Here is a 23,796-nt window from a genome sequence, read left to right as displayed (position 1 = left end):
AGGTCACAATATTCCCGTTGCACAATTTGACCTCAGAGAAGTACATTAAGAAAATGTCACTTTCTAAAGGCATATACATATTTCGTTGTTCTAAGAAGCGAGTGCAACGATTATCTGGATGATCCTTGTAAGATTTTGATTCGTCAGCAAGATTTGCACCCCAGAATACTGATGGCTGGTTTGAAATGAGGAGACTGCAGACACTAGCAGACACTGCCCGCCCGTGAACAACATACAGTCATAGACGCACACATCCTAAGAGGGACTCCACCGTACGAGCACTGAAGCAGAGTTATACTGTCGCTGCCACACCAATCAGAACTCTAAGGATCTTCCATTGGCATCATCCCTCCGCCAGCTTCTCCACCACTGCTTGGAGAATAACGATACTCGCCCATCACAGTCTTTCTGGCTGCGAAGTCAAAGTAAAATTTTAGTTTTAGTTCAAAGTTTTAAATTTATACATGCATTGTTTAGTCAGTTTAAATGTAAAGAATCACCATTGTTTTGGTTATTGGTAGTTCTTCATACAAAATGTTTCGACATTGATTGTTTTTTCCAAAAGGGGTGATATTTATGTCTTTATTTTTTTGTGGTTTTACGATTTTTTCCTTGACGGAGCTTGTAGAGAATGTCCAGCCCTTCGACATTAGAACAAATTTCGAAAAATTTGGACATTGACACTTTTTCATATAAGGTCTTCAATTTAGATATATCAGTATGTTTAACATAATACTTAAAATTTAACTACGTTTAGTATAAATATGATTCCACTAACTCAAACAATTGATATACAATTTCACTGCTCAGAATCAGTAAGACTATTTGTTCACATTTGACTCTGTAAGCGTATTTTCATATGATTAAAGATTCACAAAATTGTGACGTTGCATCGTTTGACAAAATCCCACAATATTTATTAATAATGAAAGTTTAAAAATATAGTTAGCTTTAGAACTTTAATTATGTTAATTTGTTTAGGTTAGATTTGGGTTTGAATTGAAAATGGACAATTGAGTTTCATAGATTTCTTAGAGCAGCATAAATTTTTACTAGCGCTGTTCGCCAGCAATTAAATTGTGAAAATGTATTCAGATTTAATTTCACTGGAATCTCAGTAAAAACATAGCTTTACTGTAACATATACACGGGCTATATTAATATACTAAAAAATGGCTTATTTGATCTTTAATTTTTTTTATTCAGCTAGTTTTACCATTTTATTACATTTCCCTGTTTTAGATGAAAATTTTTATGAAATGTATGTTTATATATTTTTACAGTAAAGGTTGTTAAAAGTCAATCATAAATAAAACAATCGTTATCAATAATTCAAATTTATTGAAATCTTTATTTCTTCATCAACATTCAGATTTGTATTCAAAGTCCATGTTACAATTTTACAAAAGTAACTACAATAATCATTCTCTGTTCTATCTTTTCTTATAAAAAAACACCATCGTTTCATTTTGCATTCAATCAGATGCATAGGCATGATCTAGCCTTATAGAATTTAGGAGAACTGCGTTATGTACAACTCATCTGAATGGAGATTTATATCCTTTTACGTTTGAGAAATCTTTTTTTTATTCAGTTACTCTTACACCTTAAAAAACATCATTCATGCATTCACAGTTATATAACTATACATTATAAACATTACATTATTTAAATCAACAATATTGTACTAACGTAAAAGTAATACTGTCCCTACAATAAATTACTGAAATAATTTTTTAAATTAACGAAAAAAATTGCAAAAAGAAGGAAAATGCTATTTTAAGAAAGAAAAATTTGTAACATTTCAAAGATCGATCGGTCTAATATTATTATTTTTTTATATAAAAATAAGCCGATTTGTGAACGAAAATGTGATTTATATAATTAGCCGATATGTTCTGACTTTCACTATTATAATATCAGTTCGTTTTAAAATACCTATATATATAAAAATATTGTCATTTTCTTTATGAATTGCATAATATGAAATATATCAAAAATTATTTTGTATATTTAAGATTATTTCTAAGATTGTGATTAATTTTGAGATTCAATATCAGAGAAATGACTAGGCACGAGTAAAACTAGACACGGTGATAAATTAGTGAAAGCGCAGATTCTAAACAAAATAAAAGGAGCAGCACCTAATTCTATAAAATTTTGGCAGTTTCGTATGATTAGATAATTAATTTACAACCGATATAACTTAGGCTAATTATAGGCATTTGAACTTTACAATTTAAAAAATAAATGTAAGTGAAACGAAAATAAAATTTTCATAGAGCAAAAAAAATCAATAATCGTTACTAATTTTATACTTGGTAAAGAGTACTTGAATCACAAGAAGTTCCTAATGTAACTAATGTAAAACAATGGAATAATTTATACAGCTTATAAAGTAAATGGATGGCAATTATAAGATAATTAAAATATGAAAAAAAAAACAATTTTAAATAAAGCAGAATTTCATTTGACGCGAGCAAAAATTTACTGATTTTTTAAGTATGATATGTGAGACATTTATGGAAGATATGTATAATATATATATATAAGTATCCGAATTTACATTATAGAATATCCTACTATTACTCGATAGCACTGTAGAAACTGCACATTGACTATGCATGTTTAAAAATGAGTATAAAAATATGTATTTTTTTTACAGAAATATCAACACCGATTATTATTTATATAAATAATTTGAGATTCCGATGGGGTAATTAACTACAAAATTCATTGTTGAGAATATAAGGCAGATCTTGTGCTAGTCGATCATGAGCTCGAGATGAACAGATCCTAATCTATCGTGGCGGTCATGTTTAATGTTACGTGCCCACGCTTTGCACTCAATGTTGATGATAATACCATCTGAAAAAATATAGAAGACATGTTTAAAAATGTATATGTTAAAATAAAAACTCGATCATATTGGTATATACTCACTCTTTGGTCTCACTAAGTGAATGGCTACTAAAGGACTAAGATATCCTTCAGAGTTTTCGTACGGATAGAAATATCCCGGGAAACCTCGAGTCGGTATGTAACTGATTGGGCCAATGTTTTCAATATCGGCTGGATTTTCACCTTCGCATGATACCCAAATAGTGTTCAACTGTAATAATAAATAAAGTAAATAAATTAAACATAGCAATTTACTGTATATTATGCTTTAACCGTCAAACTACATAAAATAATAAATTATAATATGCGTGTATATTATATATCATTAATAAAACAATTCTGCACATGATTTTTCTTATAGATTTTGTACATATTGAACAATATGCATAAAAATGATGTTTTTTTTATATCTCTTTAATTTAATAAGTAGCAAGCAAGTTAAACATGTTTTATGAAATATAATTTACTCTAAGATCTCGATAATAAATTATTGATTAATTATTTTTTATTTTAAACATGTTTGAGTTACTTTAAAATATTTTTTGGAAATTAAACAGTTTTAAAGGATCTTGTAATATAAAAATGATGTTTTTCGTACCATTTGGGGATTCGTAGCGTTGACCTGCGCTATGTGCGCTTTCAGCTCGTCTGGCATATTTTCAGGTAAGTGGTTCGGGTCTGTATAGTAGTCCGGCACCCATCCGTATATTTTGTTCAATTTCAAAAATATACAAGGCGATGATCGGTGATAGTTATAAAAGTTTTCCTTTACGCACGGTTTCCAATTTTTAACATCAACATCACACACTTGTCCCTTCTGCGGAGGCTTATCATATCCGCACTCGTTGATGTTCTGTCCTCTTCCAGGCGTCAATCCGGGAGTTTTATATACTGAAATTATAAAAAAAAAACATAAGATCAATAAAATATATAATATATAAAAAATCAGATAATATTTATACCTTCCAGAAACTCGTTTAAAGACTGGATCCAATAATCATAGTTGTCATCGGTTCCTTTGTACCAAATGAGAGTGCTTTCGGCTTGGTCATCTGGGGGAAGAGGACGGAAACCTAGACCAGGGTTGGTGCCAATTATACTCTCCCCCAACTGCCACGTGGGTGTCCTGGGGTCTATCGTTTGGAAGAAGACCCACATGCATATCGCTACAAGCGCTGCCAGTACTCCATAGAATATTGTATAGAAGAGGCATATTTTGGCTGTAATGTAAAAATAAAGTAATGTTTAATACATTGATGAGTGATTATGAGCTTAACTATAATGTGTGTCGACATTCAAGGATTTTGTTCTTATTTATAGACACTTTGAATTCTTATAAGTGTCGTAATACACTGCAGAAGGTCAAAATTTATAAGAAATATATTTAGGGCTAATAATATAAATTTAATGATGTTCAAATTAAACTCAACGATTTTGTTATGACATGTACTTTTTTGATATATGTATATATACAAATTTAAGTTCTAGTGACTAAAAACAATAACACAAAAAAATGGTGACAGCATTTTTTATAAGCTAATGTTTGTCATATTGTTATGAGAATTATAGCATAAAAAAATTTTATTACACTTTTTAAAGCTGTTACAATATCTACTGATATACTTTTTGGAAGGTTTTATAATAGAGGTCTGGGAACTCCAAAATATGTTTACAAATTTTTAACACTCGAATTCCACTTATTTTCGCTTAAGAAGACACTCAAATAAAAAAACTTTCCGAAGGTGTTCATGGCAGATGTTTAAAAATATGCATACTTTCTCGGAAGTATTTGAATGACCAACAATTTTTTGCGATTTTCTATTACTCTGACCAGCCGGCGGCATTATCTTTGCTTTGGTGATCTAAGAACCCGCTTCGATAATAATAAATAAGGCAAAAAGATATAAAAAACTGGCTATTTTTCCTTTTCGATAATCAAAAAAACATATAATTTTTGTAAAGTAAGAACAGCTTTTTTAAATATCGCCAATGAAAACTTATTATTACTGCATTTATAAATTATATTATAATATAGCTTAGTGCATAATACATTTAAAGCTGATTTTTTTAGCTGTCCTTGCCGATATTACTATGGACTTCTAATATGAAAGCATTGGTCAAAGTATATTCAAACCTAATTTTGGTCAATAGGAGAGCGCAAAAACAATTATCACTTCTCAGAAGTCAAAAATTCACGTCAAATGCAATAAAATCGTGTCGGCAACGTCACGATTTTATTGCATTTGACGTAAATTTTTTGGTTTAAATATGCTTCATACGATTCTCACTTATTGTAAGTCGTGATATTGTTATAAAAATCTTATTATGAACGATAGATAATTAAGCGTTTCCACTGCACGGCATGATTTTATTGCTTTTGACGTGGATTTTTGACTTCTGAGAAGGGATAGTTGTTTTTTGCGTTCTCATATTGGTCAAAACTCGGTTTAGATTTGCTCTCTTTATTCGATTCTCATTTATTGTAAGTTGAAATATTGTTATAAAAAGTCTTGATAAATCGAATTATTAAAAAAAAAAAATTTTCCCTCTATGTAAAAAGCTGAAATAGCGTTTCTGGCCCATGACTTTACTTAAAATTAAGTATATATATGATTTCAATGGCCACTGAAATATTATGGCTGACTACCCCTAAAGGTAATTTTTACTATATTTGAATGATTCAAATATAACACACAAAGAAAACATAAAACCTTCGCACAAGGACATTTTTAGCGTAAGTAGTGTACAAAATGAGATGAATTTCAATACATCACTCCTTTTGTGACCCCATTTTAGCACTTTACTTTAGGCGGCGATTGGAATACGTTAACAATTTTTGATATTAATACGTCTAAAATGTAATTATATTTCTTAGTAATTAAATAAAATAATTTATAATGGAAGACTCTTCTGGCAAAGGCCGCAAGAATCAGGTAGATTTCTGTATAAAAAATGTCTAAAGGTAGTTTTTATTTTATATACATATATATTTTTATAGTTAATAAATATGTTATAGAACACCATTTTAAAACAAGATGACGGCGAAGAAAGAGTTAGACTAACTAAGGAACTTATCTAATTTTGAGTTTTAAGTAAGTTTTATGGCTATAACAGCAATTATCGTGTATCAAAAACCGTTATATCCAGTATAAGTTACTTGAATTTTTTTTAAATTTCCAGTATAGAACATTTTTGGTTTTTGGTTTCAATTTTTTTTATATAAAATATAATTAACAAGTGCCTAAAAAATCCATTTGCACGACTTGATATTTTGTTAAAATAAGTATATAATATAATTTTTTAGAATATCTATATTTGTGTAAAAAAAATAGTAAAGAATGTGTGTCGGGGGGGGGGGGGGGTAATTATTTTAGTTTTCAACTGCCATATTAAAACTAGTTTGAGCAATCAATACTGCTCATTATTTATTTTAATTATAAAACTTCAGCAGTAAAAATTTTTGAGGTTAATAAACCGTTATAAACATGAATAAGTTTTTCTTTTAATTATTCTAATGCTTAAAGTGCTGCACAAAGAATGTAAGTCTAAATTTACAGATGTTTTATAAATGGATTTGATCGCTCAGCGAGCCGTCAGTTTTGGTTTATTTATACACAAGTGTTACATATTAACATACAATATAATACATGGATTTTTATAATAAAATGTTTCGTTGTAGTCGTAATACTTGTTATGTCATTTTTAAATATAAATAAAACAACAAAATAACACTGTGGATTCTATTTCTATAAATTTACAGTAAAATCCTTCAGCTCGTTCGTTAATTTATATATTTATAATGGCAGCACTGTTGTCGCGCAGCGCCAACAGCCGTTGAAAATTTGACGATTCTGTTACTTCGGCGCCGTTTAAAATATTGTATTATTGTTGCGCTTTTCGCGGGCGAGTTTTGCAAAGTTGACATTTGGCCAAAAATAAACTGGCCGTCCAGGGACCGAGCGCTAATAATAAAACGAAAACATGGTTAGCCGATTTATGCCGACATCCTCCGAACTTAAATCGGTCTTAACAAATCGTATTCCGGCCATGTAACAAATAACAACAGCTCGGCAAACATTATTTTAATTCGTTGCGATGTTTGCGCAGGTGCTTTTTGAATACTCATTTGTTGAATGAATGCAACGATGAGCAATGTGAGAAATGTTCAAACACCTGAACTAGGGTTGCCACATGTTCGTGTTTTAATATTTATTGTCTGTGAGACACAAATAAAATACAGTAATTGAGCCACAACAATAATCTTTGTTACGCCAAATTCGAGAACCAACAAAGTTATTGACAATAAAGGCGCGTGGAAGGACCTTACGAACGACATGATTTAAAAAAAATATTTTATTGTAACGGTAAGGCAATGCTTTACAACGGGGTAACTCAGTACATACGGCTTATGTCAATCAGACATAAACAATATTTGCAGTAAGTATCAAAAACAACATACAAAGTATGGGAAGCAGTGACATCTATATAAATAAATATTAATTATTGTGTAATATAATTTACAATCAATATATTCAACTTTACAGTTGGGTTTCGAACCCGTAAGACACTTTACGATCTGCATTGTATATATTATTTGTAAACACTAACAGCTTAATGGATATATATATATATAATATATGCACAATTTTTTTATTAAGCTCAATTTTTGATCTGAAATTATCATACATGAGTGAATTTCATTGATCTTTTTTTCTGTATTTTCATAAAGTAAAACCGTAAATATATGAGCAGCTAGTAATACATTCTTAAAATAACTCATATTTAGTCTTACAAATATAAAAAATAACCTCAGTGGTTAGCCTTGGACTGCAGTTTCAATCGTTTGCCTGGAAGTAGGAGTTAGTAAAATGACGAAAGTTGGAGAGAGCGGAGGGGGCAAGTGCGGGCACTCCCCCCCTCTATGAATTTGGCCAAAACAATGCATGTCATTTAATTCTATGAATCTTTATAGAATCAAAATATTAAAAAAGGTAGGAAAAGCAATGACGTTTCTAATTTTAAACTAGAAATTCTCGGGCTATACCACTAAGAAAATTTTGTAATATATGTTTTAAATAAATGAGAAGTTAACATTCTGAAAGTGAGCAATATAGTTTCACTAATAAAAAGCCACCCGGAAGTTATTTTGCTTTGTTAGAGAAGCTGTTCTTTGAAAGTTTTACAGTAGTATTTTCTCTCAATCGCTAAGCTTTGACTAAGTGATTTACTTTAAAATAATTTACGCTTGCTCACACCACACACTAGAGACGTCTTTTGAGAGGGGGGGGTCAAGTGGGGAATTTGCCCCCCCCTTGAATTTTATTAGAAAAATGCATGTCATTTACTGAAATTTTATGAAATCGAAATAATGAAAATTCGACCAAAACTTGCCCCCCTCCTCTCTGAAAAAAATGAGATTACGTCCCTGATTCTAAACCAGAAATTCGCGGGTTATTCCTTAAAAAATCTAAAAAAACTCACGAATCTATCCATTTTTAAAATATATTATTTCAGTGAAATCATATGGAAATATATTTTTATCAGTGGAAATATAATTTATATGGCAGTTGTTGGTAAACTTATATGATTTAAAAATTTTAATACGTAGTATTATATACAATTACGTGCTTCTCATTATTTACCACTTCGCTTCTGACTTGGAACAATCGAGAGTTTAGCCGAGCATCGATAAAGGCGATCCTTAAAAAAACGATCCTGAAGGCAAAATCAAGTAGGCAATTAACTATTGCTTTGAAGATATTCTCTTTATAATGTTTGTATTGTAGTTGAAGCGGTAACCCTATATGAAACACAAACATTTGTTCAATATTTAACTGCTCCTACAGCTTCAAAGGCACGAAACCTCAATAAGACCGATATAAACGATAGACACCAATCCAAATATTTCAATCGGTTTTTCATCATAAACCTAATGCAGCAACGATTAGGAACACAGTTCTAAAAGCAAGGACGTCAGAGTTTAATGTATCGTAAAGTTTTACGCTCGTGTGTTGAATCAAAGACGTGATCCATGACCTGAAAGACATCGATGACGCGGTGATGGACTGGTTTAAATCTGGTGTGCGTATAAACTGTTAAAATTAGCGGAAAGACAAGTTACTATTACTGCTAAGTCGATCGCGATTAATGGGATAGTATTGGCAAAGAACGTTACAAGTCACGTGCGATTATCATGAATGAATGTGGCGCATTTAAAAGTAGTCTGGTTGATAATTTATTATCAAGTCTTTGGGTAACTTTAGGCATACCTTAAATAATTATATTCACAGTAGTTTTAAAATATGTTTTGAAAAGAAAATACTGTATTTAAACACAAAGTCCAAAATGCTGGTTAATGTATTCGTTATCTAAAAACTTTTTAATGTTTATCGAAATTGAGATTTTAACACTGATATTATATTTAATAAATGGTTGCTCAAAATTGTTTGGAAATTATAACTAATAATAATAATTAATATAGAGTTTATAGAAGTCAGTATTAATATCATGAGTCATTAGAAAAGTCTTTTCAATTAGTATCAAAAATATTACAATAATCAATTAATCCAAAAGCAGTATTAGATATTTCAATCTAATAAATAATCACGATGAGCTAATGTGCTTCTCTATTAAATAAAGCAAAGCAATTTTATTTTTATACTTAATTTACTAAATAAACAATATAGTATAGAACCATATTTTCTATGTATATGTTTGTTACCTTAGTGAAGTTTCATAAAGATTTAGTCGCAGATATCACATGGAAGATCGAAAGTGATTTTTTTTAAGATTCCATTATATTTTATACTATTGTATTTACTAAACTTCACTAAACTTTTTTTATGATTTTTTTTGACATATTTGATCTTTTCTTGAATAATAATATACATCAAGAATCAATACTAAGAGTTTTTCTTAAGCTTCCACAATGATTTAAACTATTACTATTTTTTTAAGAATATTTCCAAAGACGATTGTTACACCTATAAAATAAACAATCATTACTATCTTTGATCTATTTCTGATATTTATCTATTTTCTCCCAAAACATCACGCTGTTTCGTATTAATAAACAACAGAAGAATTTTGCGCAACAGGACTTTTTATAACTAAATTAAAAAATAGTCTGTTTTATAAGCCATTTAATACAGATTCAATGGATTTTTTGTGTATATTTAAATGCGATGGAAGGATTTCTTAATTTGGATACGTACATAACAAGCAAAATGTATTATAAGTTGTATTTAAAATATCTAACCGGTCATTTTTACCATCCAGGAATTCGTCAAAATATTTTTATGAACACCAATTTTATTTCTGAATTTCAAGATAAGCATAAGAAAGTCAAACGTAAAAAATCTTTTGTAAATTGATTACATATATGATATTCTATTTTGTGAGTTTAGAAATAACTAAGAATATAATGTCTAGCCTATATTATATGAATACATCAAACGTCAAATTGTTTTATAATTTTTATTATAAAGCACCTTCTATAAATCATGTCACATGTTTAAGGGAGGGGGTCAGTGAGTCTGGATCAATGATATCTTGTGACATTAGGGGTAAAAAATTAACGAAAAACCCGAATAAGATTATTTAGAAGCGTAATAATATAAACATGAGAGACAAATAGTAATTGATTCCTAATTCAATGGTGCCAACTTAATAAAATGCTTGCAAATCTATTTCTTTTGACTTAACTGTATTTTTAGCATTTGTAACATCATTACAATTTTCATTAGTATTGATCGATAAACTGTTAATATTTCATCATTTAGTGAGAAAAGTGAAAACTTCTTCGCTTAATTTTGATTAAATATTTTTTGGAACATTTACAATGTGGATTCTTTAAGAAATAATTATCGCAAACGTAACATTTATATTATATTATTTAACTCATTCATTGAACAGTTGATAATTTATTAACCAAAAACCATGGGGTGAAAACTTTAAAAATAGCCTACTTATTTTATACATGTCAGTACATTTTGCTCCCCCCCCCCCTGAAAAAGCTGAAATGATGTCTATGTTTTTATTACAAGAATTTGCAGATTATCCCTCACAGAAATTAAAAAAAACAGTGTCGAATCTATGTTGAAAATATTTTTTAAATACATTTTAACCAGTAGATATATATTTTTACTAATGAAAATATAATTTATCTAACAGGTTCTAGTTAAATTATACGATTTCAAGTTTTACATACATAGTAATATATACATCTATGTACTTTTTATTATTTCCCTGCAATGTATAAATAGAACAGTGAATGTGTATTTTTCGGTGAAGTCTTTGAAGTGAAATATTTCTACTACCGAAAATATAATTAAACTAAAAGGATCTAGTGAAATTATATGCCGCTCTAAAATGACTATGAAATTCAATTTGACAGTTGCGAAACGCCTATTTGCTGTTCAAACCCAAACCTAACCTACACGAATTAACCAAACCCAACTTTACCTAATGAAAGTTCTAAAACTAATTCCGGTTTTTATTATGTGAAGTCTAAAATACAAACTAAGCCAACTGAACTCTGAGGGAAAAATAAGCGGAAGAAAAAGTAGTTTGTCTGCATTTCGAAATTATACTATGATAGCTATCCTTACCGATGGACTTCTGATTTGAAAGGATTGGTCAAAGTATATTTAAACTGAATATTGTTCAATAGGAGGGCGCAAAAAATTAGCACTTCTCAGAAGGCAAAAATTCACGTCAAAAGCAATAAAATCGTGTCGCAGTGGGAACGCTCGGTAACGAGCTCTCTTTATTTGATTTTTTAATGTAAGTCGTAATATTGTTATAAAAAAAAGATAACCAAATGTTTCTACCGCAACGGCGACGGCACGATTATATTGCTTTTGACGTGAATTTTTGACTTCTGAGAGTCAGCCCCGAATATTTTAATCGAAAACTATATGTTATCTCAGATTGATTTATTGTGCTTTATAAATGATTTTAGTGATTGCTCTTATAACATAATTGTATGCATGACCCAATTTACCATGAAGTCTAGACATCTATTCCGATTTTCTGGAATATGGATATTATGATTTTAATCAGAGTTTCTTTAGATTTAGAGCACGGTAGCGACATTCCATTTCTCAATGTGTGACATAAGCAAGCCGACGACTGGTATAGGTCAACCACGAAAGTGTTCCACGCGACTATTTTGGTTAAGGCCGCTTCTCTCACTTATCTAGATGGTTTAAGGAGTTCGGATGTTCCAGCAGATCAGATCGGCACATTTTCGGCGACGGAGCAACCAGCGTCGAATAGGAAAAGGTGGCCGAGAATAGCCGCGCTCTTGGCAGCCCACTCTGACGCGACGGCCATAAAGTGGACACAGTGCCAAAGCCACTTTTATAACCCGGAGAATGCCAGACTTTGCGCGCTCCCTAACCATCTGACACGGTTCGCGTTTTTCGCCATTGACGTGGGAAACTCGATCGGATTTGGTGGGATGAAAGAGCGCGCGTTCCCGAACCGGCGGAGACGACGCGCAGACAACCTTGGCGGCGGCCTAGGGTTGCCAACTTTATTACGCTAGGCCAACGGCATGCGCGAGATGGATGAAGTGCTTCGATATGAGTTACGACACTGACCAAGAAACGTATTGAAGTTGGGCGTCAAAATCGGCTGAAGCGCAGCGAAGTTATTGAGCATAATCCATCAAAGTTTACAAAAAAGTCTTCAACGTCAATTAGGCTCGAATAATACCAAATTTTTAGCATGCAAACATATTACACATATAAAAATGCATCATATTCACTATAATACATGTAAATGTTTGATGCAACCTTGCGTGTATAGAAAGTTGAATATGCATTAATCTACATTTAAGCAACATTAAGCATAATTATACGCTTCTTGCTTGCAATATTTTGCGAAAATATACATTATAAATAAATTCTTGATGATTATTATTTGTTTCTATATGAGAATTGAGTATAAAAAAGATAGAATTACAATTTGTACCCTTTGTATACATGTATTAATGCACTCTAGTGTAAAATGGGTCGCTTATCTTAAAGTAATAACTCTCAACTCAAGACTTAAGAATTATTGTTGCAGCGCTTTAACGACATATTGTTTCGCGTCGCATTGTGCACAGGTATTGATTTTGTCTCGGTTCTTATTTCAGTAGCGACGGAATGCATTTCCAGACGTACCCTAAAAAATGTTTGAAAATTTGCCAGACTTTCCGATAGAAAGAGCGTTGCACTCTTGAATAAGCATAAAAAATAGTTATGAATGGGTTTCTCTAACATATAATAGATTAAAATATATATTTCCAATGGGACAGATTAATTAGTAATAAACGACCTTCCTTAAGATTTAGTTAAATAGATCAAAGATGTTATGACAATGCAATTTAAACGCTTCATGGATTTTAACTTAACTCTGCAGTATCGCAATTATATTGAAAATATTACATAAGATTTACAGTACATGTGCTTTCTTGCTTAATTATTATTTTTTTTAAGGCCGAAATAGCGCATTATAAGAAAAAAATATATTCCTAAATGCACAATCTAGCTCGAATCATCACGATACTGATCTGTGAGTATAGGAAAATCTAGGAAACTGAATCTGTGATGATCGATCGGCATGTAATAATCACTAATTCCGATCCGATCCAAAGATTCATATGGGATTTGAAACATATTAGTCATTGACCATAACCACTGGTCTATGGTGCTGATGATAATAACGTATAGCATATTTTGCCACAGAGATACTAGATTTTTTGAATTATCAGTAAAACTTGATTTTATTGTAGGGACAATTTAAAACCCTTGATTTGCAATTAGCCTGTATAAAAATTGTTAAACAAGTCGTAAAACTATGCAAATAAAACTGCATTTTAACGGTCTGGCTAAAAGGAATGTTGGACAGATGACAAGCAAAGCAAATAATGCTAAAACGGAATATATTGTGAACGGCTCAAAAACGAAGGAATAATAATACGATTAAAAAATATATTACAATTTTTTTAGAGGCAGTAAAACATAATATTTCTGTAACACAAACAATTATCTAAAATAGCTGATTTTATACTAGAAAAATGTAGATAAATGTCACTAAAATTTTAATGGGGTTACTTTATACCCCGTTTCGTTTTTTTTATGCATTAAAGCGCATAGCAATTTTTCATAAATTCGGAATCTTAATCCATGAAATTATCAGCTTTTGAGAAAAATATTATCGCATCTAGATTATAGTCGTAGTTTTAAAATATCTTAAGCTTCGTTACAAAATAGGATATATACTGTAAAACTATGGCATAGTATTTTTTTAAGCTTTCGTAGTAACATGACAGGATTTCAGCCCAATGCGTTACAATGGAGGCCATATTGAAATCAAAATTACATATATTTTAATAATCATAAACTATTAATACAGATTACAATCAATTTATGTTACGATACTCATATTTGAGATTAGGAAAATCTAAGAAAACCAAATTCATGATGATCGATCAGAATAATAATTATAAAATAATTACTAATTTCGATCTTGTAGATATGATATTACGAAAATTAAGGAAACATAATCTGTGATAATCGGTTAGAATTATATAATAATTCCAATCGATTATCACAGATTATGTATATTCCAATGTATTAGAGACGATAAAAATATCCATTTACTTGATGCCGCGGATTTTTTTTAGTGTAACTCACAACTCATTTAACCAAATATTTTTTATTAATTGAAATTTTTTAAATGTAAGCTTTTTTTTATGATAGATTTTAACAAATTTAAAGCGGTTTAGGAAATCACAAATATGTATAAGATAAAAATTATGATGAAAACAAAAATGTCGGGCGTCGTGTTTCGTACATTTTAGAATATTAATATTAAATTGCATTAATTGTAACTGCTGTTTTTAAAAAATTGAACCTATATTATTTGAACTTGTGTGTTAAGCATTGTTCAGTTATTAACAACCAAAAATTGCAACAAAGATTAATAATAAATAATCGTTAAATATATAATGATGTGCTTAACACATTTGCAATAGGCAATTGCATTTTTAAGATTGGTTGTGATATTGAATTAATTTAAAATTTTGTTTTTAACTCTAGATTTATAATTTTTTAATAAGGAAAAAATATTTATATTTTTCTATATTTGTACGCGTGCAAATATTAATGTTGTATTTTATAAGGCAATTTAATTTTCATAAACAAAAATATAAAAAGTGTAATATTTTTAATAAAAACCATACAAAATAAATCATTAGTATTTTCATACAACATTATAGTTTTTGCTATTTTTTTTGGCATTTACAATATGCTGTTTATTATATTAATTAAAACGGTTTCTACCGTCGTGAATGTTTTGAGCTAATATATTCACAATATTTCATTAAAATTATTACAATGCCACAGATTTATTTATAAAATAATGCATGAATTTTTTATAGCATATTTTTAATTGAAGATATTTTTATTTAAATGGCTTACATTCAGTATGAAATATGTTGCACTTTAACCTATTGGTTGCTTATTATTTTAAGACTAATATTTAATTATCGATTTTTAATACAAATATTTGCTTCAAAAAATTTGCCATGAAAGCAAAAATCATTTAGTCCATTAAACATATTATAATATTATATAACATATCCTCCATTTTTACTGATTATTAAAGTTGAATTCTGCAATTTTCACTCAAGTAGCAAAAGTCCATAGATCGAATAGATTTATGTTCAACTCTGATGTAACTAAATGTCGATGGTATTTTTATTTACAGCGGGAACTATTTTTTTATATTTATATATTCATCATAGTTATTTACACTTCACTATAGCGTATCAATGCATTAGCTAAATCAGCAATCATTGTGCTCGTTTTATATAATATTTACAATAAAAAATAGAGGTAAAAGTCAAACGGGCGAAGGTCGCCTTAGCATAAAAAAAATCGTACAACTAAATGCTGCGAGACCAACAGCATCATCATCGTCGTTATTATCGTAAACATATTTTAGTATCATTTCTAATCTGACAATTTTGCTTATTGTCTCCAGTGAAAAGACATGCAAATCTGTCCAAACAAGAGTAGGTGTGCGGATATGAGCACCAATTAACCGAGTCATTGTTGGCGTAGCTTTTCAGCTGAAATTACCTGTACATATAGGTCGTAAAGGAGCGAGAAAAGTCGGGAAGCGTAATGAAGCGTGTCAAAAGGTGAACAATGCGATCACTGAATCATACGTCTGACACACTCCGTTACTCGCATTGTCTCAATCACGTGTTGACATGTCTCTGACCGGCTATTATGACCTGACAATCTTATGGGTAGAATTTCCACCTTGTACTGGTGCAAGCGAGTTTGTAGAGTCGGTGATATCCAAAAAGAATCAACCTGAAAAGGTTCTGAACGAGATTATTAAAACCCTTATAGAGTATCAGAATATCTGTGCAAAGCTATTATTTAAAGTCCTACACAAAAAGCCTTGTGCAGGACTTTAAATAATAAGCATCCAAAAAAAGCACCCATGAATTTTTCAAAATTGTCACGCAGATATTTTCAATAATTACTACAATATAAAAATTCATAAGCTTAAACGCGTCTCATCAAATAAGCATTGTTGAACGTGTCCTTTGTAATTATCGGACGGTCATCAGTTGATCATTCGTTCGACGAAGTCTCTCGAAATGGCAGACGATGAATCAGATACCAAAGCAACTCGATTTTCTGCCGATAATCGCCACCAAATACTGACTTTTTTAAATCATATAATGCTGTCTAATACAATTGATAGTAAACGGCTTTTCTTTTTCGACAATGGAAGCAATTAGATATAGCAAACATCGAGGAGCGGTTGGAAAATTTATTTGATGCACTCTTCCACTCTTCTTTTAAAAATTAAAGAGATTAACTAAAGCTGTTAAGTCATATATGTGTTAAAAATTGGTTTCTTCGTTAAAATGTGACATCACCGTGAAAAATATTTTAACAGCTTAAATCATAAGTACACGCTATAACAAAATTTGTCTTAACAAAAATAAACACACTGACCTGAACTTCAGTACTGATACTAGTGTCAATCAAACCAAAGAAGAAAACTGTAAGGATGCTAACATCGAATAAAGTATATACATGTTTATCTTAAAAATACTTAATAACAATGAAATACAAAAAAACATAGTGAAATTAGTTTTAAATTATTAAATAAAATAAGAATATTTAAGAAAAAAATGTATGTGGAAAAATATTGTTTAGAATATAAATAGTTTTTTGTATGAAAATATATCGAAGAAAATAATAATAAGGGCTTTAGAAAAAGTCATAAATTAATTACTAATTTTTAGAAAAACCTAAAGAAATAAATAAATCTGGTATTTTTTAATTGAGAATCAGAGCAAAATTAATTAATCATTCAGTGGATATTTTATGTATTTTTAAATCTTATTTCCTGAAAATTGTACATCTTCAAGTTAATTTAGTGCTCAGTTTATTTTGGTATATATTTTAAGTTACATAAATATTTATTAAACTGAAACACTAAAATATACATTAATATTTTATTACTGATTAGATTAGGCATTAACTTGAATGGTCAGTAACTTTTACATAAAGTGGTCAGTAAATAATTATAAATGAGCAGTAAATCTTGAATTGTGGTTACTGTCATAAAGACAATGCAAAAACTTTTTGAAACATTATTTGTGATTTTTGTATAAAAATATGTTATATTCGAGTTTTGAAACGCATTGTACTGTTCTCGGTTCGGTTTCATAGCAAAAAATCGCTAAAAATAATCTCGGCAACATATCATAAAATGAGCTATTGAATCATAAAATGAGTACAATTGCTTGATTATTAAATAATCATAAATCCGAATAAGGAAACGTAACGGTAAAATATGATGAATTCTATGGAACGGCCTAATAAAAATTAACGTTAGAGTTCTTATTTACTCACGTTTATTGTCATCACGTTGGTGTCACCAATGTTCCGAATTAAATATGTTTATTGTTCGTGTCTTAAATTAATATAAATACTTTCATATTATTAGAATATAATACATATCGACCCAATAAATTGTTGGAATGGAGCGTCGGTATAAAGAACAACTAATTCAAATCACAATTGGTCGGTCGGCGAGTGATTAATTTCTTGCCGGCCGACACAACCGACCACGCCTTAATTATTAAAACATTACAGTCCGTTCACGCGTTTTCGAGTGATAGCAAAATTTTGCTCAGGTATTTTTAAAGGTTTTTAAATAATGTAATTCAAATTTATAAAAAATATCGGGCGAATGTAATGTTTTTTTTCAAGAGAATAAAAAAATTAAAATCATTGAAACAAAATATATTTTGCAACATTAAAATTAAAATAAAATTCAAAAATTATTTTGTTTAAAAAAACGACAATAATTTCGAGATAAATATAATATGATATTTTATAAATAAGGTACATATTGTTGCTATTTAAAAGTTTCTCATGCATATAATTTATTTGGAAATTAAAAAATGTACATATGGAATTCGCGTGGCAAGAGCAAGATCTCATTACAAGTTTAACAGTAATAATAACCATGGGAATTTATTATTAATTAAATAGTTGCACACTGATGTCTAATTAAAAAAATCTGTGGTATTAACAATTTATATTTTATTATAAACGTTTGTTATTGCCGATTTGAAGTTTTTTATCATGCATTGTCAATAAATATATATATTTTTTTATATCTTGTGTAGTGTCATATAATTTTTTACATCCTATATATAGACATTAGTTAAACTGATTTTAAGAACCTTCCATAGTTGTGAGGTGTTAATATTCACACGTGTACCCGTATGGTACATAACAGTAAAGTGCATACTCAAGTACATGCATATGTATAATTTAACTATTAGTGTTTAAAAATGAAACATGTGAAATAGATAAAATGTGTCAGTGACATAAATGTAAATATTTTCAATGTCGAATATTTAAAATTTTACTGTAACATTTATAAAGCAAATGTAATTGACATAGCAACTACAGCTTCATAATCAAATCCGCAAGACAAACACAAAGCGATATGCCAAGTTTGAATTGGCATTCCAAAGCAACCCGAGAATACAAAACGTTATGTTAAAACCAACAGCGAACTTGCTTTTTTTTACTGACGTGCAAAAATCGCATTCGCAGAAATTAAGGTCGACTTACTGACAAAAGGCAGCCTTGTATGCAATTTTTTAAACTAATTAATAAAAGCATCAGGAATGCTTTATCTCGTAACCATGTAACAAATTGTTAAGCGCATAGTTTCTAAAATTAAATTAGCAAAAATGTTATGCGTAAAAAATAGCATAGTCTGACGTTTTTGGCTTATATATATATATTTATATATAATGCGTAACTAATTACCGAGCCGATAAATTTGCGAAATTTATTATATACGCTAGAAAATGGCAGCAGTTCAAGTTTTGCACGAGTTAATCAAGTTTAACTGGGTTGGTGGCGGACTTTGACCCTTTGCAGCCAATTTGAAAATTCAAGAAGATCGGATTGACAAATCAAAATGAGAAAATATTAGATTATATCCCATATCTATTTTTGATGACACTAATTATAAATCATATCTTAAAAGTGACGATTTGTCGGAGTTACCAAAAAGTAAATATGCACTTATCTTAATTATATATTTAGGTAATAGGATATTTTCTTTAAAGTGCAGTTATCGTTACTGTAATAACGACGTGTTCAATATTTTAAAAGTTGAGCAGGATTAAATTACTGCTAGGATTCATACTAAAATTTTATATATGTATGCTATTTGTTCAACTTTTATTCGTATAAGTGACATTATTTTATAGACTAAGAGAAGCTCTATAACATTTATCATATATTATATGAATATTATATTAATTTTAATGTTACAAAATAAAAATTCTAATCAGGTTTTTCTATATTTTACAAATGGTTAATTAAAATAAATATTAGATACACCAAAATCCCTATATAACGCAGGATTAAAATAAATTTAAAAATAAATTAACTAATTTATATACAATAAAATTATTTAATCTATGTAAAGCATCGAGGATTGCTCGGCTTTGTTATGCGGAACGCGTGTCACCTCAATAATTTATTTGCGATTCGCGTTCTGTACGATACGGTAGTTCGTAGCGTCCTCAAATATGGTACTACTGTCTGAAGTACTCAGGGGCCAGTCCACCACACGCTGGACTCCCGCCATGTGCGAGAGCAAGGGTTAAATCCCAAATCTTGAGGGGAAGAGACCTCTTGGGCTGGCGCGATGAACTAGCTAGGATGGACAAAGCATAGCAAAGTAGCGCAAGCAAGCCAAAGGGCTCGGGGCCTGCGGGGGTTCCGGATGCTAAAAGCTGCGTCTGAGCTAACATAAACACCTTCCGTAGACCTGAGTGGTGGTGAATGATATGCAATGTATGCAATGCGATTTCAATGCCGGATAGCCAACGAGAGCCAGATTCCTGAATGCTCGGAAGAAAAACTAATAAATCCCCAATAACTACGGGGGGGAGGGAAGCTGGGTGCCCACCCGAAGGGTTGGACTCGTAGGGCCTTATTACCTGCAACAGCAGTGGTGCACGCAATGGATTCCATATAGCTATACCTCTGTCCGAAGTACTCCTTATTGGAGAGAATTCAAAGAAAGCATTCGTATTCTAGCGTCTTTTATGTCATTAAAGCTTTTTCTCATCAACGTAAACAAACGGCATTGCGTATCCAAGCGAACGGACAATTGACAGTTTCAGGGGACATAAAAACGCAGCATCCCCAGATTACATTTCATAGTTGACAATTTTAACCGACTTATAAAGTTTAAATTAATATAATGAAGAACATATAAAAATCTACAATAGTGAGAAAAGGTTGAATTTTAACTATATAATTTATTTTGTCGGGTCCATTTATAATTATTGCGTCGAAACTTGTTAGAACAGGTAAAAAATAATATATTTGTGTCACTCAAATTTACTAAGAGACAAAGTTTTGCAGTTAAAAGCAGTCCATTAACAGTGTTAATTATTAGTTATTAAAACCATTGGACTATATTTTAGCAGAAACAGTCGCCAAGTAGGACTCCCCAAATCGCCCATTCCAGGGGATAACAACGTTGTCAAATGTACATGATTTTATTACTATTTTAACTATTATTTTATTACTATTTTTCGTCAAGACGATAAGCCAAATTTTCTAAATGGTATAATCTAAAAAGCTCCTACACTGAATTACTTCCATGAGACACTTCAATAGTAATAAACACTTCGTTTGTGATTTGTCGAATACTTAATCGATGAAGACGATTTGGTCCAGCTAAAGCAGTCACACAATAGCTCCAAGAATTCAACCAGATCTTTGATACGACTTCTAAATTCATATAAAATAGTTATTATAAAAGCTATCGTACAAAAATTGAAGAAAAATATGATGCATTATATTTTTCATGATTACCGTAAAAATTCTTTATGTTTCTACAATTTTTATGTTTTCTCAGTTGATTTTATAATAATATTAAATCACTACAAAAGTGTCATAACGTTTTAAAATATCATGGAAGGAAAAAGAGAAAACCATTGCACTGTGATTATTTCCTTTATACAAAGGACGACACGCTAAAAATAAGAAATGCTTCTATAGGTCGAAGCAGCAACGTTCGACGTATTGTTTGTATTGTATTGACAGAAATATATAAAGATGACGAGGTCATGGTGAGGCAGTACACGTGCCTGTGTCAATACAATTGTCTTATTAAATTAACAAAAACTATTTTTCCGCCCAAACAAATAGTGAATTATATAATTGTGATGAAAGCGATCCGCGAATTGCTCAAGTAAACGACGGTTATACCGTTAATATAGACTTTTATCATTAATACCGCGAAGTGTAATGTGTATGTTTTGCGCAAATACATCTTAATTTGAAGGGAAAATAATAATGTTTATAAAATGGAGGAACGTCTCAGGGTGCTTTGAACGAAAGAATGGCGGTTAAAAACGTCCATGACTGATGTTTTGTTTAATTCTGTACTGTCGGACTTTATTTTCGTGTCTCGTCGGGATTGAATCGAAAGCGTTTACGTAACGAAATGTGCCGGGAGTGCCAATGTTTTGACGTTTCTGGTCCACATTTAAAGCGCTGCGTTATGCATATTTCAGACGCTACGATACGCCACCTCTCCATGTTCTCGTCATTCGCAATGATTTTATCACTGAACGACCTCTTGGCTGATATGAATAATAAAATCGCGCACTGGCGAAAAGTTGTTTTCGCAATGCGACTTTTTAATCGCCTGGCAACACACGAGACGCCGGCTGCTCCAGGTGATTTTCAACTGTCAAACGTTGACATTAAAATTTTGTATGATTTATTTCGCTCATTTCGGGATAATTTCTCAATCTCGGATGCGACAGTTGTCTTAAGTTGTTTTAAGAGTTGCGGTGCATTTAATCAGCCCAAATCTAACTAATTACGGCCATTCATGTTTTTTAAATCACAAGTGTTCGGTATTACCCCTTACGTGGAAAGTGATTATTTTTAAAATATAATATAAATAGCTAGAACCTAACGTTAAATGTAAATGCGTGTATATTAAACACTTCCGACAACTTTTAGGTCTGAGTTTGCACAAATTGTTAGCTCTATATTAATATTTAAGGAAGTACATATAATATTTTTGTATTCACCATGCACGAGTTTGAATTTTCATTGTTAGTTTTAACGTGTGAAGTATGTCGGAATGTTAGATATAATAATTAAGATTTATATTATAATAATAATATATACTCAATGATTTGATATATAAATATTGTTTTATAGTCAATGTTTTTATTGATTATTTGACTTATTATATCGATATATATACATACATATATACATAAAAATAAAATTCAAACTGAGGAAATTAAAAAAAATTATAATCATAATTATATTATATAAGTTGACTTGAAAATGTTTTATAAGTAGCAGTAAAAGATAGGTTCGTCCATAGTTCATTGTAGTAATAATATTTTGTTGCACAATGGCAGAGTGAAACCTAAATAAAGTTTAGTAGAAAGTCTAGAAATGACATGCGTTCCGTGGTAGACTACGCGACCAAATGAATGAGACTTTTGCAACTATTTTTTAGAGGAATTCAAAGGCCAAATATTTCGTCAAACTAGTGTAAAATTTATATAATAAACACCTAAATTCGTATGTATCGCATGAAGCCGTGAACGAAATAATAATTTTTAAATATTATTTTTAAACATAACTATATTTATTTATTATTGTAATTAATATATTTTGGTCAATACATATGTTTAAATACTGATATTATCTTATGTCATAATTGTATTGCTGGTATAAATTGATATGAACGCTATACTAGTTAAATGATAAAAATAAGGATAATGTAAGACATTATTGTTTTCAATTGAAAATTATGTTACCTAATAGTGACTTCTTAGAATATACATATAACTTGAACATTTTATTTAAAATAAATTCGAATCTGACATACATAGTATATGCATAATTGTCAGGTGTTGCCAGCGTTTGATTTTATATAAAAAAACTGGCATTCAAATTAGAAAACCTGATTAATTTCTAAGAAATCGATTTTCTTAGTAAGACTCTCGATATGAATTCCAATTCGTCGAACTGCCTTACGATCATTGGTTATACGATTGTACAATTTACGAATAAATTATGTGTTGTCATTTTCCTCGTATAAGGTTTTCCCAGTGACTTTCGAGGTTAAGTAAAATGAAAAAAAGGGGGGGGGAGGACGAACTTCGCGTGGGGTAATACCGAACGCACAATTCCAGTATCGCGCACGTCGGGACCTTCTTGTCCCACATTCGAGATGCAAATATAGACCAGACTTGCTTGACGTCACAATATGACGTGTTATGGC

At 30.4% G+C, this 23,796-nt stretch overlaps 1 protein-coding gene across 2 annotated transcripts in view; it reads right to left on the bottom strand.

Annotated features, from left to right (window-relative positions):
- Window positions 1-1,321: 1,321 nt before the first annotated feature.
- The window catches only part of nrv2 (nervana 2), a 47,132-nt gene continuing 24,657 nt past the window's right edge, over window positions 1,322-23,796 (bottom strand). For both annotated transcript variants that reach the window (XM_088195592.1, XM_088195593.1), the window contains exons 2-5: window positions 3,864-4,121; window positions 3,500-3,792; window positions 2,944-3,112; window positions 1,322-2,868 (exon numbers count right to left, since the gene is read on the bottom strand). In XM_088195592.1, coding sequence (XP_088051718.1) covers window positions 2,765-2,868; window positions 2,944-3,112; window positions 3,500-3,792; window positions 3,864-4,121 — 824 coding nt within the window. In that variant the 3' untranslated portion in view covers window positions 1,322-2,764. The remainder of the gene's footprint in view (window positions 2,869-2,943; window positions 3,113-3,499; window positions 3,793-3,863; window positions 4,122-23,796) is intronic.

This window comes from Plectrocnemia conspersa, unplaced genomic scaffold, assembly GCF_051122295.1.
Source record: "Plectrocnemia conspersa isolate PC_06_02 unplaced genomic scaffold, ASM5112229v1 ptg000010l, whole genome shotgun sequence".
Lineage (NCBI taxonomy): Eukaryota > Metazoa > Arthropoda > Insecta > Trichoptera > Polycentropodidae > Plectrocnemia > Plectrocnemia conspersa.
The sequence above is the reverse complement of the archived record's forward strand: the minus strand, read 5'-3'. Positions and strand labels throughout refer to the sequence as shown.